Source organism: Mus caroli, unplaced genomic scaffold (assembly GCF_978045245.1).
Source record: "Mus caroli unplaced genomic scaffold, Mus_caroli_1 scaffold_17, whole genome shotgun sequence".
Classification (NCBI taxonomy): Eukaryota; Metazoa; Chordata; class Mammalia; order Rodentia; family Muridae; genus Mus; species Mus caroli.
In genome coordinates, this window is record NW_028227272.1 from 10,563,501 (window position 1) to 10,590,057 (window position 26,557).

At 44.4% G+C, this 26,557-nt stretch overlaps 1 protein-coding gene across 1 annotated transcript in view; it reads left to right on the forward strand.

Moving 5' to 3' along the window:
* Window positions 1-24,872, forward strand: part of Rrn3 (RNA polymerase I transcription factor RRN3) — a 37,697-nt gene extending 12,825 nt beyond the window's left edge. Inside the window, exons 9-18 of the mRNA XM_085832503.1 lie at window positions 690-788; window positions 3,750-3,842; window positions 6,547-6,685; window positions 7,809-7,939; window positions 15,024-15,154; window positions 16,623-16,807; window positions 19,046-19,154; window positions 20,613-20,765; window positions 21,670-21,757; window positions 23,134-24,872. Coding sequence (XP_085688629.1) covers window positions 690-788; window positions 3,750-3,842; window positions 6,547-6,685; window positions 7,809-7,939; window positions 15,024-15,154; window positions 16,623-16,807; window positions 19,046-19,154; window positions 20,613-20,765; window positions 21,670-21,757; window positions 23,134-23,316 — 1,311 coding nt within the window. The 3' untranslated portion in view covers window positions 23,317-24,872. The remainder of the gene's footprint in view (window positions 1-689; window positions 789-3,749; window positions 3,843-6,546; window positions 6,686-7,808; window positions 7,940-15,023; window positions 15,155-16,622; window positions 16,808-19,045; window positions 19,155-20,612; window positions 20,766-21,669; window positions 21,758-23,133) is intronic.
* The last annotated feature ends 1,685 nt before the right edge of the window (window positions 24,873-26,557 follow it).

Sequence of the window (26,557 nt, forward strand, 5' to 3'; positions counted from 1 at the left end):
ATCTCTTCAGCCCTTAATATTAATATCTTAAAAATACCTTTTTAGATGTTTAAACTCAAGACTTTCACTGAGTGCTGTGGTGTAGGCCTGTAATCCTGCAAGTTCGAGGGCCATCCTGAGCTGTAGTGTGAGATCCTATCCCAAAAACATCAAGAGAGAAGACTGAGAATATTCCTCATATTGTTTTCTTATAATTTTTTGAAATAGGACCTTAATCTGTAGCCCAGTCTGGCCCCAGGGTATCCTCAGTGCTGGGGTTATAGGTGTGGGCTACCACACCTAGTGTCTAGTTCCTTGCAGTTCTTAGTGTCATTACTATGTACAGGTCATGGACAGAATCCGTTTCAGAAAAGCTTTCGTGTTGAATGCTTACACACACAAGAATTACCAGGGAGGCTGCAGATGGAGCTCGGTGGCAGTGCTTGCTTAGCACCCCTAGGTCCTGGGTTTGATCCTCAGCAGCATAGATGAGTAAAAGAAAGAAAGGTATCAGAAGTTAATAGTGTGTTACTAAGTAGAAACGCTGATGGGGAGGATGACTAGATTGACTAACTCAGCATATAGAGATTTGAGGAGTGCAGTTTAGAAACTTTTCTATCTATGTATTTAAAATAAAAGTGTTATAATGGCTGTTTTGCTTATATTCTGAAGCTCTGTGCTGAATTCACCTTTTTATGTCTCATGCTTAGGAATGTTATGTTCATAACTTACTAAGGATAAGTTTGTATTTCCCAACTTTGAGGCGTGAAATTCTGGAGCTTGTTATTGAAAAGCTACTCAAGTTAGATGTAAGTATCAGATCACCTAAATTTTTTCCTCTATTTTTATGGGATTTTATGACTATGTATTTGCATGTGGAAAACAGTCCAGATCTTTGCTTCACTCTAGTCCTACTTTTTGAACTTGGCCTATTTTCTGGGAATTGTAGACAGTTCAGTCTGTGGTTAGGGACAAGGTGTAAGCAGTCATCAAGGGCAGAGGTGCACTGAGGGAAGTGCTGTGAGCTAGACTGCCTGATGGGGCTGTATGTGTGATGTGGTATGAAGACGGCCCAGAATGAATGTTGAAATGAGATTCTGCATCTATTTATGTTTGAAATTCTTATGGATAATATATGGGGGAACAGGTCAGGCTTTGTTTTGTTTATAAAGAAACAAAAAGGGAAAAGGCTGTATAAGATACATATTCCAGTTTGCACAGGTTTAGTTGCAGGTAGGGGCTAGTTGGAGAGTACTTACTGTGGTAGTTTGAATAGGTGTGACCCTCATAGACTCATGTGTTTAAATTCTTGGCCCATAGGGAGTGGCATTAGGAACTGTGGCCTGTTGGAGTAGGTGTGGCCTTGTTGGAGGAAGTGTGTCAGTATGGGGACAGGCTTTGAGGTTTCCTATGCTCAAGGTCAGCCCAGGGTGGGATACATTTTCTTTCTGCTGCAAGCAGATCAAGATGTACAACTTAGGGCTGGAGAGATGGCTCAGTGGTACTAACTGCTCTTCCAAAGGTCCTGAGTTCAATTCCCAGCAACCACATGGTGGCTCACAACCATCTGCAGTGTGATCTGATGCCCTCTTGTGTGTCTGAAGGCAAGACAACTACTCATGTACTCATGTACATAAAATAAATAAGTAAATCTTTAAAAAAAAAAGATTTAGAACTTCTACAGCACCATGTTGCCTGCATGCTTCCATGCTTCTCACCATGATGATAATGGACTATAACCTCTGTAACTGTAAGGCAGCCCCAGTTAAATGTTTTCCTTTATAAGAGCTGCTGTGGTCATGGTGCCTCTTCACAGCAATAAACCACTTCCTGCAACACTTACGAGCAGTTGTAGCTAGAGAGCTAAGAATAAGCTAGTGGAACAATTCAGTCAGGACAGGGAGCAGGAATGGTCAGAAGTGGGGGGTAACTTAATTTGTGGATGTTGGGAGGATCTGGAAGAAGAGAGATTCTGGTTAGTACAATCAAGGATGAGCAAAGCAAAAGTCCTTGGACTTGGCCTGTGTAGATGGCTCAGCAAGGAAAGTGCTCATGAAAACTTGCAGTGGGTGTTGTGGCCTACGAAAGTGCTTGGAAAGCAAAAACAGTCTCCAAAGCTACCTGGTTAGCTAGACTGGCCTTACCTGCAACCCTAGGTTCTGAAAGACCCTGCCTTGGTGAATAAGGTTGAAAGCAGCTGAGGGAGACTCCTGATAACATTGGGCCTGCCCCCATAAACGTGTATAAATTTAGGTCTCTTACATACATGCACACATGCATATGTATATACATAAAATATGCAAAATTGATTGATTGATTGATTGTATGTGGCGGGGGGGGGGGGGTCAGTAGAGGCATTCCCTATTATTGGAGTTAGGGGTGGTTGTGAGCAACCATGTAGCTGTTGGGAAATCAAGCCCTTGTCTTCTGGAAAAGCAGTCAGTGCTCTTAAGTGCCAAGCTGTTTCTTTAGCTCTTGCATGTGAAATTTAAAAAGTTCTTAAATTATAACAGTTTTTGGTGTTTTCTGAGATGGTTTGCCAGTGAATACTGCAGATTGAATAGGGCTTGAATACTTGAGTAGAAGACTTGATTTTTGGAATACTTGAAAACCTGAGGAGTTACAATTCTACAACTATTTCTTTTGATTTTGTTTTGTTTAGGTTTTTTGTTTTCAAGACAGGGTTTCTCTCTGTAACCGAGCCCTGGCTGTCCTAGACTTACTTTATAGACTAGGTTGGCCTCAAACTCACAGAGATCTGCCTGCCTCTGCCTTCTCCTGAGTGCTGAGATTAAAGGAGTACACACCCTCTCCCCTCCCCAGCCGCTGTTCTTTGAGACGGCATTTCTGTGTAGTCCTGGTTGCCCTGAAATTCATTGTCTATACCAGGTGGGCCTTGCATTCACAAAGATCTGCCTGCCTCTGCCTCTTGAGTGCTGGGATTAAAACATGCATTGCCATGCCCAGCAAGATAGAATTCTTAGTGGAGAAAAGTTTAATATTTTTTATCTTTGTTAACTTTTGATTTTCCCCCCTCCCCCCTTTGGTTTTTCGAGACAGGGTTTCTCTGTGTAGCCCTGAATGTCCTGGAACTCACTCTGTAGACCAGACTGGCCTCGAACTCAGAAATCTGCCTGCCTCTGCCTCCCAGGTGCTGAGATTAAAGGTGTGCACCACCACGCCTGGCGAGATGGAGTTTCTTGCTTGGGGTTACAGGTCTGGCTCCCTGTATACATAAGCCCTGTGAAGTCTTATATTCCTAAAGAATATTTTCAAGTATTTCTGTAAGGATCATGCATAGGCAGTAAGAAAAACCATGATTTGAATAGTGTGACTACATATCTACCACATTACAATATGTCTTTGTCTTGAAAGAGATGTAATGAATGTCACTGTGCTTAGGCTGCCTAGAGTCTCACACCACATCTCTATTAGGTACACTGGTGAAGGACTTGCCTTATAACTTTTCAGTTTTTTTAGTGGTAGTTTGTACCACCATTGTGGTGTAGTGTTAAACGGTGCTAATGGAGCCCTTTAGTAAGTGCAGTGAGCCTGGTGCATTGACACTCACCTTTAAACCCAGCACTAGGGCTGCAGAGGCATCTCTATGAGTTCGAGACCAATGTGGTCTACAAAGTGAGATCCAGGACAGCCTGGGCCATGTGGAGAGACTCTGTCTCAAAAGACAATATAATATATATATAGTAGATCAATTTTCAGCTACAAATAGCTGTATTTTTAAATGCTTTCATTTATTTTTTGTGATGTAGGTGAGTGTATCGCGGCAGGATATTGAAGATGCTGAAGAGAAAGCAGCTCAGACTTGTGGTGGGACAGATACCACAGAAGGACTGTTTAATATGGTCAGTGTCTCTGTGTTTTGACATTGATGGTTAAATGCCTTTGTTTTAATCTTCTATTTTGATTCTTGTCCTTTTAGCATTTCTACGAACAGAAGTATCCATTGGAGCTTTATTATCACTTCTGAGTGTGGAAAGACAGCTACTGGCTTAGCCTTTTCAAGGATTTCTGTTAAGACAAAATAGTGGAGGGGCTGGAAGGACAGCTGTGCAGGCAGAGTACTTGTCTTGTGTTTATAAGGACCTTAGTTTGACCCCTAGAACCTGGATAAACATGTTGGGTGCAGTGACTTGTGCTCAGAGTCTTAGCATAAGTGAGGCACACACAGGAAGGCATCCAGCATGCCAGTTGGGCCAGTCTGGAATAAGTGGTAAGGTCTAGAGTTAGAGACTCTGTCTCAGAGGTGGGCAGCAGTCCCAAGGAAGAGGAAACTAAGCAGCCTGTACATACGTGTGCACATGTGTGCCTGCTTACATACTTGTGGCAAATAAATAAATAAATAAACAAATATTTTCACAGACTTGAGTGAGTTCACAGACCTTCTTAAATGAGTATGTTGTTGGGATTACAGGTAGGTAATATGCCCAGTGCTGACATGTTATTTACTGCCTGTGTAAGATGCTGGTGGAGCCCTTTAAGATAAGTGCAGTAACCTTATCTTATGTCTAAGACTTTAAGTTTGTTTTTGGTGAAATTTGTTTCACTTTCATTCTTCAAATGTTTTTCATTGTTTCTGTGAGCCACCAGCATCTGAGGAAACAGCAGGCATAAAGTGTCCCAGCTTAGTTCCTGTTTTATGTTCATTGGTGTTTCGTCTGTGTGATGGTGTCAGAAGCTGCTGTGGACTGGAGCTACAGACAGGTGTGAGCTGCCATGTGGAATAGAATCCAGCCGAGCCATCACTCTGGGGCTTAGTTTCTATGTTTCGTCAGTTAGATACCTTACAGTCGGCACTCTCTTATTGGGATGATGTGTATTGTGGAGGTCAACTGACTATAAAGTGTGAGCTGAATTGAGGTACTGTTGAGTTCAGGTATCATGGAGCAAGAGAGCTGGGAGGAGCGAAGTGAGAGCCTGTTTCTGGGTATGGCTGGAAGTGGCACATGGGAGCATGGGTCAGAGGACAATTGTTTGGAGTCTTCTCCCATGTAGATTCTGGAGATGAGATACATATACTACAGTCACTGAGAATCTCCATGGCTCTGCTACCTTTGACTCCTGGACATTGTTTCTGGGGCTGTGACTGGAGAGGCTGTGCATTCTTTTTTCTTTCTTTCTTTCTTTTTTTGAGACAGGGTTTCTCTGTCCTGGAACTCACTTTGTAGACCAGGCTGGCCTTGAACTCAGAAATCTGCCTGCCTCTGCCTCCTGACAGCTGGGAACAAAGGCGTGCACCACCACGCCTGGCTAAGGCTGTGCATTCTTGGCAAACAACACAGTGAATATTAGCCCAGAAACATAGAACATCCAAGATACAATTTGCAAAACACAAGAAAATCAAGAAGAGGGACCAATTCTCAGTGACCAATGGGTGGATACTTTGTTCCTCCTTAGAATAGGGAACAAAATACCCATGAAAGGAGTTACAGAGATAAAATTTGGAGCTAAGACGAAAGGATGGACTATCCAGAGACTACCCCATCCTGGGATCCATCCCATAATCAGCCACCAAAACCAGACACTATTGCATACGCCAGCAAGATTTTGATGAAGGGACGCTGGTATAGCTGTCTCGTATGAGGCTATGCCAGTGCCTGGCAAATAGAGAAGTGCATGCTCACAGTCATCTATAAGATGGAACACAGGGCCCCCCAATGGAGAAGCTAGAGAAAGCACCCAAGGAGCTGAAGGGGTCTGCAACCCTATAGGTGAAACAACAATATGAACTAATCAGTAACCCCAGAGCTCATGTCTCTAGCTGCGTATGTAGCAGAAGATGGCTTAGTCGGCTATCACTGGGAAGAGAGGCCCCTTGGTATTGCAAACTTTATATGCCCCAGTACAGGGGAATGCCAGGGCCAAGAAGCAGGAGTGGGTGGGTAGGGGAGCAGGGCGGGGGGAGGGTATAGGGAACTTCCGGGATCGAATTTGAAATGTATATAAAGAAAATATCTGGGCTGGTGAGATGGCTCAGTAGGTAAGAGCACCTGACTGCTCTTCTGAAGGTCCAGAGTTCAAATCCCAGCAACCACATGGTGGCTCACAACCATCTGTAATGAGATCTGACTCCCTCTTCTGGAGTGTCTGAAGACAGCTACAGTGTACTTACATATAATAAATAAATCTTTAAAAAAATCTAATAAAAAAATGCTGCAACAACAACAAGATACCTGCCCAGACCTGGGAAGGTGACCCAGCCACAACACCGCGGACTCAGGGATGGGAACGTGTTGTTGGTGTATCTCTCTGGGTCTTCCTGAGAGTCAGGGCTGGGGATACACACGTGCTTACTTTGCATGAGGATCCAGTCTCAGTCCCTCCCTCTCTCACTTGCCCCATCCCTTGAGCCCCCAAAAATAAAAGGAAAAAAGAATAGACTAGTGTTTATTTAAAATTCAAGACCTGACTGATCCACATTTCTGCGTGAGAGTCTGTGACAGTGTGTGTGTTTTCTCATCTTTTAGAAGAAATAATGGCCTTTGTCGGTTTCCCTAGACACTAAGAACTTCTGTGACTTTTGTAATGTCAGTTTTCACTTGCTCAAAGGATGAAGATGAAGACACTGACCCTGAGAAGAAAGCTGACCAGGGGCAGCCTAGCCAGATGGCTCATCCCACCGCAGAGCGCCTGGACATCCTGCTGTGCTTGCTGCTGTCCTACATTGAGGATGTCTGCCGTGTGCATGGTAACCTCCAGGGTGCCCTGAGGATGAGACAAAGGGTCAGACACATCACCTTCCGTGCCAGTGTCATAGCTTGAAAATGGAGGCAACGGGGTTAAGACTCTGAGTGTTCAAAGTGAGGCCGTCAAAGCCCACGGTGTTCTTTCTCACTGTTGGGCATTAGGTGGAGTTTGCACAACCTTAGAAAAAATCACTTGTATTTGAGCTGCTCAGGAAGTTTAATAATGGTGTGCTGACCGTCCCAGTATGGTGCCTGTATTTTGTAGTTACTTGAGAGGCCTTTGCGGGTGTATTCATTATACCCAGTTTCAGGACTTTTAACTTGACAGGAGAAACTAGTCCTTAGGAACCAACTTGGAGACTGCATGCCCATGCACCCTCCTGTGGTTTAAGAGTGAGTTTGCTAGCCAGGCTTGGTAGCACACAGGAGGATCTCTGAGTTAGAGACCCAAGTCTCGGGACAGGTGTGGATACATAGAGAAGCTTTGTCTCAAAGACGGAAAAAAGGAGTTCAATTGGCCTAGGAGATAGGGGCCTAGTCGTCCATGTCTGTAGTCTCAGACTTTGGGAGGTAGAGGCAGGAGGAACATGGGTTCAAGATCAGCCTTTTCTACATAGAATTGCAGGCCAGTTTGTGCTACCTGAGCCTGTGGCTTCACAGCAGGGTGTGATGTAAGGATTGTAAGTAAGCCTCTTGGATTACACTGAGAGAAGCAAAGTCTGGAGCCATTGAGATGACTCAGGATGCAGAACTGCTGCCGCCTGCTTAGTGCTGGGGCTCTTGGTTGGTCTGTATTTGCTCTTTGGCTGTCGGCCTTTTCCTTAGTTTTTGTACTTGAGCCTCATGAATGTACAGCCCTGTGGCTGATTTTTTTGTTTGCTTGTTTGTTGGTTTGGTTTGGTTTTTCAAGAGAAGGATTTTCTGTATAACAGCTTTGGCTATCCTGAACTATTTTGTAGATTAGGCTAGCCATGAACTCAGAGATTTCACCTGCCTCTGCCTCTGCCTCCGGAGTGCTGCGATTAAAGGTGTGCACCACACACCATTGCTTGCAAATGCTGTTTCTTAATAGTATTGTGTATCTTTGAAAATATCTATGAAATTAAAATTCAATTTTCTCTGTAGGTAAAATTGATAGCAATAAAACAAAGGATTTATACCGTGATCTGATATCCATCTTTGACAAACTTCTGTTGCCCACACATGCCTCCTGCCATGTACAGTTCTTCATGTTTTTCCTCTGCAGCTTCAAATTGGTAAGTAAAATGGCATTGCTGTGCTGTTTGATTGATTGATTGATTGATTGATTGGCTACCCTGGAACTCAAGAGATCAGATCTGTCTGCCTTTACCCGTGAGTACTGGGATTAGAGGCGTGTGCTACCAGGCTCAACTAAAAATTTATTATCTTTTAAAAAGTATGTGTACCTGTGCATGCCAGTGTGTGGCTATGTAAGTTGTGTGAGTACGGGTGCCACAGCATTTAGAAGAAGACATCAGATCCCCTGGAGCTGAACTTTGATTTCCTGAGCTCCTAATCCCCATTTCTCTAGCCCCTGTTTTATTATTTTATTCCACAGTTTCCTCCTTAAAAACCGGAAGACACTAAAGGTGTTATCCTGCCTTTGGTCACTAGGTGGTGCCCTTCCCCTTCTGATGGCACGGGGCTTAAATCCAGTTCTTGTAAGGGAAGCAAGCAAATACTCTACCAGCCAAGCTCTCCTTGGCTCCCAAGCTGGAGATATTTGTGGGACGTGTTTAAAGTCAGAATCTCTGTATAGCTTTGACTGCCTGGAACTAGAGATGCAGATGAGACTGGTCGCAAACTTGAGAGAGATCTGCCTGCCTCTGTCTCCTAAGGTGTTAGAGGCATACTCCATTACACCTGGTCTGGGGGATTAGTTCTTCTGCTCTCTCACAGTATTGAGAGCCACCTGAGGTGGGTACTAGGAATCAAGCATGTGCCTTTTTTTTTTTTTTTAAAGATTTATTTATTATGTATGTGAGTACACTGTCGCTGTCTTCAGAGACACCAGAAGAGGGCATCAGATCCCATCACCGATGGTTGTGAGCCACCATGTGGTTGCTGGGAATTGAACTCAGGACCTATGGGAGAGCAGTCGGGTGCTCTTAACCACTGAGCCATCTCTCCAGCCGCCCCCAGCACATGTCTTAAAAGAGCAGCAAACTCTCTTAGCTGCTGAGCCTTCTCTCCAGCCTTTAATTATATATAGAGAGTGTGTGTGTGCGCGTGTGCATACGTACATACATACTTGGACCCTCTGCAGTGTTCACAGAGGTCAGAGGACAACCTGGGGGAGTTAGTTCTCTTCTACTTGGGTCTGAGGGATCAGGCATAGTTCAGTGAGCCAGCTTTTGGTCCCTTAACCAAACTTCTTAACCCAGAGTTTTAAAAACTGTAGGTTTGGGCTGGTGAGATGGCTCAGTGGGTAAGAGCACCCAACTGCTCTTCCGAAGGTCCAGAGTTCAAATCCCAGCAACCACATGGTGGCTCACAACCATCTGTAATGGGATCTGGCGCCCTCTTCTGGAGTGTCTGAAGACAGCTACAATGTACTTACATATAATAAATAAATCTTTAAAAAAAAAACAAAATAACAAAAAACTGTAGGTTTAGGCTTTCTCCTTTTAGAAAAACAAAATCAAAGCCACCAGAGGTTCTCCAGCCCTATTTTGGGCAACTGTTTTGTAGAGCCTACAACAATCCAGAGAAAATTGGTTGAAAAGCTAACCTCAGTCTGAGCATTCCTGGCTGTAGAAAACAGTCTCTAGGGAGCGGTGTAGGGCGTGCCTTTTGCTAGGAAGCCTGTTGGCAACTATTCCTCTATTTATTTAATCTTGCATCTGGGTGAGGATGCTTTGTATTCATAGCAAGAGCCTCTGGGGAGTTCCAGGGAGTGTGGATAAGCTCTGATTTTCAGGTTGGCTCAGCATGCAAACCACGCAGAGTGCTTTCTTTTTTGAGATCGCATCTCAGTACATATCCCTGACTGGCCTGGAACTTGCTGAGTAGGCCAGCTGGCCTTGTACTTACAGAGCTTTTATTGTGTGTGTGTGTGTGTGTGTGTGTGTGTGTGTGTGTGTGTGTGTGTGTATGTGTGTGTGTGAGTGATTTTATTTTTTAATTTTATATATATGGGTATTTTGCCTGCATGTCTTTCTGTGTACCACTTGCATGTCTGGTGTCCTCAGCGGCCAGAAGAGGGCATTGGATCCCTTGAGACTGCAGTTCTCTTCTCTCTCTCCCTCTCCCTCCTCCTCTCCCTCCCTCTCTCCCTCCCCCTTTTCCTCCCCCCCCCCCCCTTTTCTTTCAAGACTGGGTTTCTCTGTGTATCTAGGCTGTCCTGGAACTCATATAGCTTCCTCCTTCAGTGGTGATGGAGAAAGGGAAGGTGAGAATGACAGAGAGGTCAGTGATTTGTAGATTGGGAGTTGAAAAAGATACAAGATTCAGAAAAATCCGGAGAGGAAGTCATGCTTTGATGAGTTTTAATTTGTCCACTGCTCTTGTATTCCTCTGGCCATAAATGGGTTAAAGATTCTGGATAGAAAACTAATAAAATTGAGAGTAGCAAGGAAGAGCTAAAACATGAATTGGGTACTCATGTGGGTACTCACAGGTTCTCTGCAAGGGCAGCAAGTGCTCTTAGCTTCTGAGTTGTCCCTCCAACTCTGCTGTGATCTGTAAAGTTACATGTGACATTTATTTCGGTTTGTGTCTGTCTGTTTCTGGTTGTTGTTGTTGCTTGTGGTGGTATGGACTCTCTGTGTGTGTGTGTGTGTGTGTGTGTGTGTGTACACGTGAGTGTGTATGCACCTTGTCACTATACATCTATAGAGGTAAAAGGACATCGTTTGTGAGTGTGTTCCCTCCTTCCATTGTATGAATCCCAACTTCAGACTTGGTTGTCAGGATTAGTGGCAAGCACCTTTTCCTGCTGAGCTCTCTCACCGGCTTTTGGGTCTCTGAGAGGAGATGTCCATATGTTGCCAGGCTTGACACCAAATTTCTGGGATTAAGTCATTCTTTTGCTACAGCCTGCCCACTGGTAGGGACTACAGAGACACAACTGTGCCTCACACTTTGCATTGATGTTGATAACCAACTACATTTGAAGACCAGTGGATCATTTCCACCTGAGGTACTTTTTTAGTTTGAAGAGGTAGATTTTTCTATTCCTCCTCTTCCTCTTCCTCCTCCTCCTCTTCTTCACTAAAAAAATACAATATATTCTGATCATGGTTTCCTATTTCTCATATCCCAGGTCCTCTCCACCCTTTCAACTCAAGGCCTTCTTTTTTCTCTCTTTGAGAAAGCAAATAGGCAACAACAAACCCCCCACAAATAATAATAACAACAGTAGAAGTAATAGCACATAAAAGAAACAAAAAGAAATGGTACATACACACACAAATAAGACTTATAAAAACAAAAATTAGAAACCTTAATATACAAGCAAAGAATAAGTAAGATTTTGTATTGTCAGTCTATTCCTGAGCTTGGGACCTGCTTGCCCTTAAGTATGGTTTGAAAGGCCTTTGGAGAAACTGATTTTTCCTTTGCAAGGGGGAGTTGGAGATAGTTTTTCTTTCTGCCTGCTCCTCTACATAGTTCCTGAGCCCTGAGGGGAGGGATTTGATGGAGACAACCCACTTAGAACCAAGTGGTCAAAGATCTCTCACTCACTGCATGTTGTCAAGATGTGGGTCTCTATATGCATTCCCATCTTACTGCAGGAAGTGAGACACCAGTCAACAAGTATAGCAGAATGTTATTAAGAATCATTTTATGAAGCCAGGCGTGGTGGCCCACGCCTTTGATCCCAGCGCTCAGGAGGCAGAGGCAGGCGGTTTTCTGAGTCTATAGAGTGAGTTCCAGGACAGCCAAGGCTATACAGAGAAACCCAGTCTCGAAAAACAGACAAACAAACAAACAAAAGAATCATTTTATGGCTTCATCTTGTAGCCAAACAGTAGTATTTGGGTTTTTGTTGAGTCTATGGTCTATCTACTCTCAGGTTCTTGGCTGCCTAAGCAGTCAGGCATAGATTCCATCTCCTGGGTGGGCCTTAAATTCAGTCACAGAGTGGTGGTTACTTGAGCAGTTGTGCTGCTTTTGTTTGCCTTAGTGGATCATGCAGGCAGACCCCCTTGTAGATCGAAGGGTTTAAAGCTGGGTTGCTATTCACAGTTCTCCTTTGATAGCATTCAGAGTCTTTCTAGTACCGTGCACACTAGTCAGTAGAGGGTGAAGGTTCAAGGTACGCACCAACTCAAATGTTCTGTTCAGTGAGATTGCAAGTGTTGTCTTTAGCTATCAGGCCCTATCAGTTTGTGGAGAGCAACTCATAGACTTGGCAATAGCTTGAATTTTTAGGGAATTTCTTTGGCCAACAACTCAAACAATGGGTTACAACACAGATGTAACCTCTTCCTGGCCCTGGAGATTTCAGTTGTGTTGAAAGATGTATAGTTGTAGGTTTGTCTACCCAAACATTTAGTGCCTCCAGTTAGACTTCGTTCAAATGTGTGTAGTTTTAGAAGCTTCTGTGGTAGGTTTTTGTGTGACCCTTCAGATGGCCACATTGTTAGCTGTCCCTCCCTTACCCACTCCTCCCTTCCTCTCCAGCTAACCCTCCCATTCCTGTCTCCTCCCCACTCGCTCTAACTAGACATTCTACTTTCCTTACCTTGGAAAATCCTCCCCTCCTCCTAGTTTGTTCCTTTATACCTAACCTCTGTGGTTGCGCTGAAGCCTATCGAAGGCTTAAAGGCTTCAATGTCCACATACGATTTTGTCTTTGGGCTTTGAGTTATGACTCTTTGGATGATTTATTTTTTCTGGCTCCATCCATTTACCTGCAAATTTAATAACTTCTTTCTTTCTTTCTTCTCTTTTTTTTCACAGCTGAATTGTATAATCCATTCTGTAAATGTACTGTATTTTCTTTCTCCACTCATCTGTTGATGACATCTAAGCTGCTTCTAGTTCTAGCTTTTATGAATAGAGCAGCAGTGAGCATGGATGATCAAGTGGCTCTGTGACAGGATGTAGAGTCCTTAGGTGGATGCTCCAGAGTGAGGTAGATCTGCTTCCAGCTTCCTGAGGAGCCACCACACTGATTTCCATACTGGCTGTAAAATTTGTACTCCCTCAGCAATAGATGAGTGTTTTCCTGCCCCCTGCATCCATGAGCTGTCCCTTGTCTCATTGGTCTCGGCCTTTCTGACTGGTGTAGGATGAAATCTTGAAGTACTTTTGATTTGCATTGCCTTGATGACTAAGGATCCTTGAACATTTCTCTAAGTGTTTCTTCTTTAAGAACTCTGTTTAGTTATGTGCCCAATGTTTAAGTTGGGTTGTTTTCTTGATTGGGTTTGGTTTTTGAATTCTTTGTGTTTTAGATATTAACGTTTTCAGATGTGTAATTGCTGTAAGTCCTTTCGCCATTCTGTGCTCTTCCACTTTGTCCTTTGCTGCACAGAAGGTTTTTAATGCCATGAAGTCTCATTTAGTGTTCTTAGTGCCTATTCTATCAGTCTTCTCCTGTGCCAATGAGTTCAAGATTATTCTCCACTTTCTCTTCTATTGCATTCAGTATATCTGGCCTTATATTGAAGCCTTGATTCATTTGTGGTTGAGTTTTGTACAGGGGGATTAATAGGGGTTTATTTACATTCTTCCGCATTCAGCCATGCAGCCATCCAGTTTGACTTGGCCAGCATAATTGTAAAAGGTGCTCTTTTTCCCAGTGTATATTTCTGGCTTTTTTTCTTTTTTCTTTTTGGTCAAAAATCAGCTGGCCTTCAATTTTGATTCCATTGATAAACATTTCTATTTGTTTGCCAATACCATGCAGTTTTTATTACTAGCTCTGTAGAACCCTTTCAGATTGGGGATAGTGATACCTGCAGTTCTTTTATTATTCGGGATAGTTTTAGCGCTCTCTCTCTCTCTCTCTCTCCTCTGTGTGTGTGTGTGTTTTCATATGAAGCTGGAAGTTGCCCTTTTAAGTTCTGTGGAGAATTGTGTTGGATCTCTAGGATTACTGTTGTCACTGTATTTGTTCTACTGATCCACGAGCATGGGAGAGCTTTCCATCTTGTAGTATTTTCCTCAGCAGTGTCTTAAAAGTTTTTATTATGTGAGTTTTTCACGTGCTTAGTTAGATTTATCGCAAGGATTTCTTTTTTATTTTAATTAAAGGCATGTGCTGCTACCACCCAGCTTCTTTTCTAACTTTGTTTCTTTTCTTTGTTTCTTTCTTTTTTTAAAAAAAAAAGATTTATTTATTATGTGAGTACACTGTTGCTGTCTTCAGACACACCAGAAGAGGGCATCAGATCCCATTACAGATGGTTGTGAGCCACCATGTGGTTGCTGGGAATTGAACTCAGGACCTCTGGGAGAGCAGTCAGTGCTCTTAACCGCTGAGCCATCTCTCCGGCCCCTTTTCTAACTTTTATGTCTTTAGCTGTTGTCATTATTTCATTCCACTATCTATGTATTTAGGACTTCGTTAAGGAATTTATTTATATCAGTCTGTTCCTTAAGGTCTTTGGACATATGCATAATTGTCGTTTTAAAGTCCTTGTATGTGCCTCTGCTGTGTTGCATCTCTCAGGGCCTGCTCTATGTAGCAGGCTGCTGGCTCCTGGTGGAGGCGTATTTACTGCTTTGGGTGTTAAAGGTTGTGTTTTTGAACTGCTGTCCAGGCATTGAAGTTTGGGGTTCTTGGTGTTGATACCAAGAACCAAGAGGCCCAGCAGTCCCTGTCTCCCTGCTGAGGCCTAGGGAGCAGGGACTGATACAAGGGATTAGGGGCGCGGGGGGTAGAGCTCAGTCTGCCGGTGTTAGCTTAAGTAAGAACCATGGATGCCCCTTTGTGTTGCAGTGTAACTACAGTGTTAGGCGCTGAGAGCTAGAAGATCTTTAGCATTAGAAAGATCAAGCTACAATGGAGAAGCTAGAGAAAGTACCCAAGGAGCTAAAGGGATCTGCAACCCTATTGTTGGAACAACATGATGTACTAACCAGAACCCGGGAGCTCTTGTCTCTAGCTGCATATGTATCGAAAGATGACCTAGTCGGCCATCAATGGAAAGAGAGGCCCATTGGACTTGCAAACTTTATATGCCCCAATATAGGGGAATGCCAGGGCCAAAAGAATGGGAATGGGTGGGTAGGGAAGTGGGGGGGTGCTATGGGGGACTTTTGGGATAGCATTGGAAATGTAATTGAGGAAAATATGTAATAAAAATATTAAAAATTTAAAAAAAAAAAAAAGAAAGATCAAGCTAGTGGTCTCTCTCGTTACAGGGATTTGCAGAAGCATTTTTGGAACATCTCTGGAAAAAGTTGCAGGATCCAAATAACCCCGCCATCATCAGGCAGGCTGCTGCAAATTATATTGGGAGCTTTTTGGCCAGAGCTAAATTTATTCCTCTTATGTAAGTAACCTAATTTTCTCAAAGCCTTTTGTTGTTGTTTTAAGATGTATTTATTTATTTTATGCGAGTACACTGTCGCTCTCTTCAGACACACCAGAAGAGGGCATCAGATTCCATGGTTGCTGGGAATTGAACTTAGGACCACTATAAGAGCAGTTAGTGCTATTAACCGCGGAGCTATTTCTTCAGCCCTCCCCTCCAAATGCTTTTTAATATCTTAGTCAAAGAAATTAGCTTTATACTTTTGGTCTGTCTTTGTAAAGCAAGGGGGAAATCTGATCACTACAATGCAAGATGCCTTTCTCTTTTAAAGATTTATTTATTATATGTGATTACACTGTAGCTGTCTTAAGACACTCCAGAAGAGGGAGTCAGATCTTGTTACAGATGATTGTGAGTCACCATGTGGTTGCTGGGATTTGAACTCAGGATCTTTGGAAGAACAGTTGGTGCTCTTAATTGCTGAGCCATTTCTCCGGCCCGTATGTCTTTATTTCTAAGAAGCAGCCTGAGACGGGGAGAGCTCCATTTTGGAAGAAGTACATGAGGCTTTTAGAAAGCATGCGTTCATGTGTTGTTCCTGAGAGCCTGTCTGTCTTCATGGATAGCATGCTGTTGTAGATTGTTTTGATTCTTTTTGTAGGTTTGTCATTTTTCACTTGCTTTCCAAGTCACTTGTGTCTGTTTGACCTGAGGAAAACCCTTTTTAAGGTAATTAGATGTGGGATGGAGGCCAGTTTCTTCAGGGGTCTCCAGAAGCTGTCTTTCAGCAGAGATGCTGTTAACCCATCCCCCAGTCAACTGAAAGTCTGTGACACCACTTTTTGAGTCCACACCAGAAGAAGCTGAGATCCTTAGCCACATACCCAGTGGGTTGGGAACTGACCCAGGAAACCTGAGCTGAGTTGGAAAAACTGAGCTGCATCCTGGTTTTTGTTTTGTTTCTTTGTGTTTTTCTGAAACAAAGTCTTGCTCTGAAAATCAGGCCCAAGGCCGCTTGCTCTACAAAAGCTAGCACTGCCTCACCTTAAAATTGGAAGGCATCCTTTAATCCCAGCACTTGGGAGGCAGAGGCAGGTGGATCTCTGAGGTCAAGGACAGCCAGGGCTACACAGAGAAACCCTGTCCAAAAACACATGGAAAACCACAACAAAAAATCTGAAGGCAGCTTCCTGCCACCATCCTTTTCCTTGTGCTTTGCTCTGCTAGTGGGTAAGGGTTTTGGTGAGTTTTTTGTTTGCCTATATTTTTTGTTTATTATTATTATTACTTTATTGATTTATTTCTTTTTTTGTGATGGGGATGGACCCTAAGACCTCATGCATGTTAAGCAATTGCCTGCCAGTGAGCTACATCCCAGCCCATAGGTAGTATTTGAGCCTCTATAATGGATAGTGAGAGACAGGTGTGTGTTTCTGTCTCTAGCTTTATGATAACAGCAATAACCCTGACTCTTTTCTCTTTGTAGCACTGTAAAGTCATGTCTGGATCTCTTGGTTAACTGGCTGCACATGTACCTTAATAACCAGGACTCGGGAACAAAGGCTTTTTGTGACGTTGCACTCCATGGACCATTTTATTCAGCCTGCCAGGCTGTGTTCTACACTGTTGTGTTTAGACATAAGCAGCTTTTGAGTGGAAACTTGAAGGAAGGTCAGTTGTGAGGGTTCAGGCTGGGTTTTCTTATTGTACTTACACCTTTAGGGCACTGCTACTGCTCTTGAGTTTGTGACTTGCACCGACCTGTGCAGGTGTTGTCTTCGAGACCTGGGATCTGAGGACCTGAGGGAACGGGTGGGGGTCTGGTCTAATGCAGACAGCCTCCCTTCCGTTTCAGTGTGCTTTATACAGAGAGCAGCGAGCCAAGGATGGTTGCCTGAGTTCAGAAACACGTGATCAGAAACACACACATGCAAATAAATGCCAGTAAGCACATGCAGATGCTGACAGACAGAGCAGCCCTGCTTGGCGTGTACCGTGGCTCGTATCTGGGAAACAAAAGCAAAGCAGGTCACACTCAGATCAGGGTCCACTGACCATTGGGTTCTACAGCTGTGCTCCCACATCCAACAAGAGTAAGCCTGTCTTATAAACTGAATGTAAATGTTTGTCACAGGAGGTCCAGAATTATCTCCTAGAGCAATCCAGGGAACAACGCACCTGAAGTAAAAGGCCCTCTGCCTTTTTTCCTGGAGCCTTTCTCCCAGTTCCCCAAGGCATTATTCTCTATGGGTCGTTCTGTTGACAGTGGTCATGCTTATTTTTAAATGTGTGAGGGAGTCGAGGGCCGGGTGTCACCACGGAGCATCTGTGACGTCATGAACCTAGAACGGGTTCACTTCAAGGGTGAACAGTTTTTATTTCTTCTGCTGCTGCTTATGCACTGCTTAGTTGGCTGCTAGAGGGAGCGCTGCACTCTGAGCTTGAGCAAGCAGTGCCTTGACTCGGCTTATTTGAGTTCATCCTGCTGCACTGCATCATGGCCTTGTTTTGCCCCAGGACAACATTCCTCCTAGGCCAGTGGATCTTAATCTTCTTAATGCTGCTGCCCTTTAATACTGTTCATGTTGTGATGACTGAGACACAAAAATATTTTCATTATTACATCATAACCGTAATTTTGCTACTGCTATGAATCGTAAGTAAATATCTGTGTTTTCCAACAATCTTAGATGGCTCCTGTGAAAGGGTCATTCGACCCTTCAACAGGGTCATGATGCACAGGCTGAGAACCCTTATCCTAGGGCATGGGCCAACATGCACGTGGACTCGTGTGTGTGTGTGTGTGTGTGAGAGAGAGAGAGAGAGAGACTATGTCTATTTGTGTCTGTGTGTATTTGTGTGTGCTACCTTGCCTAAGCTTCCCAAGGTCTGAGATTATAGTTGTGTGCCATACCTGGCTTTGTTTATGTGATTTTGGAATACATACATATATACATGTGTGTGTGTGTGTATGTATATACATACATATATATTATAATATATTTTATTAATGTATTAGGTTTATTAGCTTTATTTTATGTGTATGGATATTTTGCTTGCAGCATGTATGTCTGTGCATCATATGTGTGCCTGGTGCCCATAGAGGTCATAAGAGGGCATCAAACCCCTGAAATTGGAGCCACAGACAGTACTGAGCTTAGAACTCAGTCTTGGTCTTCTGCTCATAACTACTGGGCCAACTCTCCATTCCTATGTAATCTTAAATTGGTAATTTAATAACCAACTAAATTGGTAATCTAATTACCAACTTAATTGGTAATTAAGAAAACAGACGTGAATTGGTCTGCTTGGTTCAAAATAGTAACTAGATCTATATTTTATTTAAAAAAATATTTTTGAGGTAGTTTCACTATGGAGCCCAGATTGGCTTCAATTCATAATCCTTGTACCTCAGCCTGGGCTAGGACTCCTTTGTGGGAGGGGATTGATTGGTCCTGAGAGAGAGGCTTCTGTTAGGGTGACTGAGGGAGGGGGAGGAAGTACGGTCAGTAACGAGCAACCTTAGGGTGGGGCTGGGCTGCACTGCTAAGAAGCACACGCGACCTGACCGTCTCTTGGTGCGCGATAGGAGGCGAGCTCCTGTGGTCTCTCTCCTGTGTGCATTCAGTTCTCCTTGAGCCCGCAGATACTGATTGCAGGTTGCTGTGTAATCTGTTACCCAAGAGGAACTCGCTTCTCTTTTCAGGAAGGTTGTACTGTATGCCAGCAGGGCCTGAGCTTTACTCCTGCGTTGCTGCTTATAATCTTTATCTTGGGATGTGGTGTGCTAGGGCTCAAGCCCATCCTAAGCATCCGCCCTACCACAGAGCCCTAAAATTGTTTTTTTTTGCATGTGTAATAATTTGTGCTTTTAAAGGTATCTTAACCCCTCCCTTTTTTTAATCAAAGGTCTACAGTATCTTCAGAGTCTAAATTTTGAGCGCATTGTGCTGAGCCAGTTGAACCCACTGAAGATCTGCCTGCCGCAAGTGGTTAATTTCTTTGCTGCTATCACAAAGTGAGTTGTTTCCTTTACGGACATTTAAAAGTCAAGGGGGTGGAGCTTGGTGCTGGATGCTGTCCGCTTTGGCACTGAGTAAATTCCAGTACTTTCTCAAGAGCAGTGCATATGAAGAAACCAGCAATGCTGTTATTACAAGAGTACTATAGCCAGGTGTTGTATTCTTTAGTGACACTGGAGTTCTGCTTGTACCCAGCGCAGCCTCAGCACTCTAATACTTAATGGACAAACTAATACTAAACAGGCAAACTCGTGTGCTGCGAGGTATAAGTAAGCCGCAGATCCGTAGTTCTAGGGAGACAGGTATTAGTAACAGAACAAACTGGGGGAGACCATGATAGGTCAAGGTTGGGATAACTGAGTATGGCTCTCAGGAAGCACTCGACAATGGTAAAGATTCTGATGCACAACAATGAATTCAGAATCAAGCAGTAACAAATCTGAGGTGTTCTGGAAAGTTCATGGCACATCCTAACCCAGCTAAGTTCTGTACACAGAGCTCTGCACTGGGCACTGGTTCAGACTTCTGACCGCAGCATGGCATAATCAGGGTTTTCACTGTATGCACAAATTTGCTGCTCTTATAGAAATACAGTGGTGTGATTATGGAAAACAAAGGCTTCTTTCCTGCCATGATTCTTCAGAATGTAAATATGGAGTCAGTGTATCTTTGGGCTGGGTTGTGCTACCGTTTTTGATTTTCATTGATGCTGACTTGAAGTTCATAAAAAATCTTTAACTGAACTTTGGCTTAAGAGCAGCAGTGCCGGGGCTGGTGAGATGGCTCAGTGGGTAAGAGCACCCGACTGCTCTTCTGAAGGTCCAGAGTTCAAATCCCAGCAACCACATGGTGGCTCACAACCATCTGTAATGAGATCTGACTCCCTCTTCTGGTGTGTCTGAAGACAGCTACAGTGTACTTACATATAATAAATAAATAAATCTTTAAAAAAAAAAAAAAAAAAAAAAGAGCAGCAGTGCCAGCCAGTGAGCCCTGCCTTAGGCTGAGGTTAAAAGTGTGCGCTTCACCTGGCTTCTTGTTGGTGTGTGTGTGTGTGTGTGTGTCTGTGTGTGTGTGTGTTTTGAGATGAAGTCTCACTATGTAGGTCTGGCTGTCCTGTTTGTTTGTTTTGTGAGTGTTTTACCTGCATGTACACATGGTCACCACGTAGACCAGACTAGCTTCAAACTCACAGAGATTTTCCTGCCTCTACTGGAATCAAAGGTGTTTGCTACCATGCCTGCCGTGCCTGGCATTTTTCCCCTAAATGTATACAAGTGCTTTGCCTGCATGTGTCCCTGTGCAGCACCTTCGTGCCTGAGCACCCTGAGTGGTCTTGTTCTTGTTGCCCTCGTATCCAGCAGCATCTGCATTTCAGCTGTGATCTCTGCATCATGGTCCCCAGGCCTGGGCCTGACATGGTGATGCTCCTTCTGCTTGGTTGTGTCCCACAGTAAATACCAGCTGGTGTTCTGCTACACCATCATGGAGAGGAACAGTCGCCAGATGCTCCCCGTTATCCGAAGCACGGCTGCTGGAGACTGCGTGCAGACCTGCACCAACCCACTGGACACTTTCTTTCCCTTTGACCCTTGTGTGCTTAAGAGGTAGGTCCTCTCTCCTTCCTCTTCCCAAGGCTGGGATTGAGAGTGGCTCTGTCCTCAGTGGACTGACTGTTAATTTGGCAGTGGTGAATGCATGGCTGCCAAAGGCCCCAGACTGCCACTCAAGTGCACCATTCTGTGCTCATGGTTTTCTGAGCCCAGGAGGTACCGAGGTCTTTTTTGGCTTTTGTTTGTTTGTTTGTTTGTTTGTTTGTTTTTACGCTGGTTGGTTTAAATGCATTAGTCTGGAGGTGAGTGAATCTAGGTTTCCAGGTCAGGATGCTGACAGCTTTTGGCCTCCTAGGGTTCTGCCAACATGATCTTTCCTTCGAAGACTGAGTCCCATGGCGGTGCTTGTGATTTATCTAGGTGGATTGTTGGGAAACCACCTAGTCAGCTTAGTGCTTGTAGGTTCTTGCTGACTGCAGTTTCTTTCTTTCTTTTTTTAAGGTTTTTGTTTGTTTGTTTGTTTGTTTCGTGAGTGTTTTGCCTGCATGTATACATGTGCACCACAGCAAGTGCTCTTAATGACTGAGCTATCTCTTCAGTTTATCAGCAGCTTTTCGTGTTGCCTGGTCCCTAAGTCTTTGTAGGGATGTCATTGTAGTTGGTCTTCTACACTTACCATTTAACAGATTCCTGCAGGAGTTCCAGAATATCAGTCTGTTTGTACATTTTTTATTGATCACTGAGTGGGTCAGAAACAGTTTCTCTTGAAATCTGAGAGACAGAAGATAAAATCACTCACCTGCATGACTGGGGGTCTTAGTGATGAAGCCCCAGCACTCACCACATTTCCCTGTCAACTGTAGTCTTTACTTCTTGCTTTGGGATGTGGGTCTGAGAAGAGAATCAAGGTGTTGGACTTTTTGGCTACATATTGACTTTGAAATGCCATCCTTGGCAGGTCAAAGAAGTTCATTGATCCAATTTATCAGATTTGGGAAGACGGGAGTGCTGAAGAGCTTCAGGAGTTTAAGAAATCTACTAAAAAGGTAAGACTGGGACGGAGGCATTGGTGAGAGTCTCCTGTAGTCATGGGCCACAGTGGACTACAGGTCACGGTAACTGCTGCTGGCATCAAAGCCCAGGCTATGGTTCCAGTAGTAGAGAGGATTTGTGGAGTTCTATCTCATTTCTTTCCGCCTGGCAGTTTCATGCAGCCCTGGGCCCTCCCTCTCCTCTCATTCAGTGCTGTTCACCATCATACTAGGCTGCTCTCTTCTTTGTTTTATGTGTGGATGTGTGTGAGATCAGTCCCATAGATGTGTATGGCAACCTTAGGAAGTAGTCAGCGCACTTTCTCAGACTGGCAGGATCTTTCATTGAGTCTGGCTACCCAGCGAGGCCAGGGATCCACCTGTCTCTGCCTCCTTAAGGCCAGGGCTCCAAGTGTACATGTACCCGAGTTTTTATTTTATTTTTATTAATTAGTTTGCTTGTTTATTTAATTTTTGGGGACAGGGTTTGTCTTTGTAGCCCTGACTATTCTAGAACTGTAGACCAACCAGGCTGGCTTTAGAGACCCACCTGCCTCTGCCTCCCAAGTGCTGGGTGTGCAACACCGCCTGGCTTTATTTTCTTTTAAATAATCAGGTACTTCCTATAATGACTTTGGGAGGTAAACGCTGGTTGGAAATGAGTGTGCTTGTTTGCAGCTCCGTGTGGCTTAGTGGCGGAGTGCTTGAGTAGCGAGCGAGCGGCCCTGAGCTCCTTTGCAGCAGCCGAAGCTGGGTGTGCTGCCTCATATCTGTCATCCTAAACACTTGGGAGGATCAAGAGTTTTGAGGCTAGTCTGCTACATATTGAGACCCTGTCTTGGGGTACGCAAGAGGGGGGTTGAGAAGGAGAATAGCTGAAAATAACTGTGGCCGGTGTCTGTAACCCCACGGGTGCCAGAGGACTGCTGAGGCTACAGAATGAGACCCCGTTTAAAGCCAAACCCTGTGAAAGACCCCTGGAAAGGGCTGTTCAGTCCCTAGTGGTCAGGACCCACAGGTTGAGATCTGAGTTCTTTTTTTTTTTTTTTTTTTTTTTTTGGTTTTTTGAGACAGGGTTTCTCTGTGTAGCCCTGGCTGTCCTGTAACTCACCCTGTTCTTGTTGGGTAGGACAAACAGAAAGTGATCCTAGCAGAGTTTCACTACCCAGCCATCTGCTCGTTAGCCACCAAGTCCAGATACTCACTGTAGAGTCTGCTCTTGTTTTGGATCCTCAGGAATACACAGACTTATACCTAGGGCGTTTGGTTCATTCCTTTCACACACTGGTCCAAGCTCAGGTTGCCAGGCTTGGTGGCAAGCACCCTCTCTCCATCCCATGAAAAGCTTTCCAGACCAACACTATGATGCTCTCACTCTGTTCTCTCCACAGGAGCTCGTGGACGATGAAGACGATGACTTTTTGAAAGGTGAAGTGCCGCAGAGTGACACAGTGACCGGCCTCACTCCGAGCTCCTTTGACACCCACTTCCGAAGTCCTTCCAGTAGTGTGGGCTCCCCTCCTGTGCTGTACATGCCAGGCCAGTCTCCACTCCTCACAAGGATCTATGATTGAGCTGTGCGATTCTCCCCAGAGCCCTGTGGCCCTGTGCTCCACCACTGACCCCACACTGGACTAGTCTATGCCTCATGTGTCCAGCTTCCGTGTTGGACTTCGACCAGCATCTGAAGGGACCCAGGTTGTGTGTGCTTTCAGTTTTCTCCCTGTGGACATAAGGAAAAACTGAGTGTCATATGCAGTATTTCACAGTCTGTGCCTGTGGGCTGCTGGCTGCATGCTGTATCAGCCACAACCTGGCAAGTGGCCTTCTGACAGGTTTCTTTTTATTAGAACCACAGTCACATGACTTTGCTTTGGTAAGCTGTCCTCCAGGATCAGCACTGCCTGTGAATACTTTGAACTGTCTCCTGCTTACAGTGGTGTAATGGTTTCCTTTTGACTAGAAGTCTATTTGTGTTGTGGGGTGCATGGGGAGAGCCAAGCAGAGGCAAAGCTGAGGAACACCAAGGACTGCAGAGGAGCCAGGCGGGAAGAGAGGAGTCGGAGAAGCACAAAAGGCACTTGTGCAGGATTCCACATAGACCTAGCTGCAGCAGCTGTAGCTCAGGCCAACTGAGGCGGGCCTGGGGAGCTGCCAACCATTCCACAGCTTGCACAACACGGACTCAGCCAGGAGAGTGGGTTTTTTTTGTTTGTTTGTTTTGTGGGTTTTTTTTTTTTTTGGTTTTTCGAGACAGGGTTTCTCTGTATAGCCCTGGCTGTAGACCAGGCTGGCCTCAAATGCAGAAATCTGCCTGTCTCTGCCTCCCGAGTGCTGGGATTAAAGGCGTGCACCACCATTGCCTGGCTCAGGAGAGCTGTTCTTAAACTGAACAGCCAGCCTTGCTCTGTAGCAGGTGTGCTCGAGGACTGTGGACGTTGTCTTCCCTTGGATCCTTACATGTAAACTTGCGTGTTTGTGAAAATGGCCCTTTAAGTATATTTAATTTTTTGCCACTTATATTTATTTAAAGGCGAGCAATATTTTCTTGGTCACGATATTTTTTAATGGAATTCCTCTCAAGGTTTTTATACTCCTGGGTAATGAGACTGATGCAGAGCCCTGAATTTCAGTCTGCCTATGAATACCTTTTTGAACAAAGAAATTTTTATTGATTTAAAAAGCTTTTATATGAGGCAGACAAGTCCCTGAGTTCCAGGCTAGCTTTGGTGGCAAGTCACTAGGAAACTTCAATGTCTGTCTCATCTTTATTTTACTGTGTGCCCCTGGCTGTCCTGGAAATCATTATGTTGCTCAGGCTGGCCTCGGACTCAGAGATCTGCTTGCCTCCGACATTTGAGAGCAGAGAGTTTGCACCACCACTTCCCGGTTCAAGGTTCTTTTTTAACTGCTGACTGAAAATGGAATGAAATTGCATCCATAGATACTGATGGGATGCCAGGCTTGGAAAGTAGCTAGAATGTAGAAGGTATGTTGACAAATAAGTCTCTTAGGTTACAAAGGAGTTTGAGGGGAAAAATATCCATTGTGAAAATGAAAGTACAGCCTAGCTCACCTTGGGCCTCCCTGCTCACACCAATGCAGGCTTCAATAAAGACTCAGCCATGCTTCCATGACTACTGTGTTGAATCTTAGCGGACTGCTCCTAAAGGGAGTAGGATGGTTAGAAAGAAATGGGCATTGGTTAAGGTGTTTCTCATGCTTTGAACAAGCCTATACGCGTCAGAGAAATTGCGTGCTATCTGGGCATCGTGATACACTTTCTGTAATTTCAGCATTTGGAGGTTGAAGTAGGAACATTTTTAAGTTAAAACCAGACATAGTAACATTTTAACAGCTAAACATTTTTGGAAGAAATTAGTGAAGTCTCCTTGGAAAACAGAGAATTTTCTTTTTCGTATTGAGGATGAAAACCAGGGTCTTACACATACATGCACCCAGACCAGTTGTCTTAGGGTTTTACTGCTGTGAACAGACACCCTGACCAAGGGGACTCTTAATTGAGGCTGGCTTACAGGTTCAGAGGTTCAGTCCAGTATTATCAAGGTGGGAACATGGCAGCGTCCAAGCAGACATGGTGCAGGCAGAGCTGAGAGTTCTACGTCTTCATCTGAAGGCTGCTAGCTGAATACTGGCTTCCAGGCAGCTAGGACTAGGGTATTAAAACCCATACCCACAGTGACACACCTACTTCAACAGGGCCACACCTCCTAACAGTGCCACTCCCTGGCCCAAGCACATACAAACCATCACACAAGTCTGAGCTATCTTGAGGTGAGAAGAGTTGGCAAGTGCTGTGTGTTTTGCAGCCTTTGTGCTTGGTGGTCTGGGGAGTGGAGGGCTCTGCATCTTCCTTGAGGCTTGTTGCAGCTTGGGTCTTGACTTTATTGTCTGCTCCTCAGGGCCCTTATGCCTCATGTCTGGCTTTAGTAGTGTAGACAGGCTGTTAGCTGCACTCAGCTCTTCCACTATTTACTAAGTGTCTACATAATGCTCATTCTTTGTGTGTGTGTGTGTTCTCTCTCTGACACAAGGTTTCTCTGTACGTCTGGCTGTCCTGTAGCCCAGGCTGGCCTCAAACTCAGATGTGCTTCTGCCTCCTAATTGCTGGGATTAAAGGCGTGTGCTCCCACCACTGCCCTGCATACATAATACTTTTTTTTTAAAAAAAGATTTATCTATTATTATATCTAAGTACACTGTAGCTGTCTTCAGACACACCAGAAAGGGGTGTCAGATCTCATTACAGATGGTTGTGAGCCACCATGTGGTTGTTGGGATTTGAACTCAGGATGTTCGGAAGAGCAGTCAGTGATCTTAATCGCTGAGCCATCTCTCCAGTCCACATAATACTTTTTAAACAACATTTCTTCTCACTTCGGAGGGCTGGTCCTTGGATTCTGCTATGAAGGTGTGCGACCTACATTCCTTGCTTCCCCACACCCATAAAGTACATAGTATACAGCTTAGTACTTTCTACCTGTAAGCACTTAACTGTTTCACTGCTCAGGGCACCTTCACATTTCTGTCTTCTGGTTCTGTATAAACTACAATTCAAAGCCATACTCAGGGATTGGAGGTGGCTGCGTGGACCATAGCACTTGCTCTGCCAGCAGAGAAGACAAGTTCTGTTGACAGCATCCACATCAGGTAGCTCACAGTCTGCTTTCTCTGGGCACCTGCACTCACACAGCACATAAATACTAGTAGAAATTTTTTAAAAAGCCATAATTTTAGTACTTTAGACTCTTAAGATGGGACTGCCATGAGTTCAAGGCTAACCTAGGCTATACT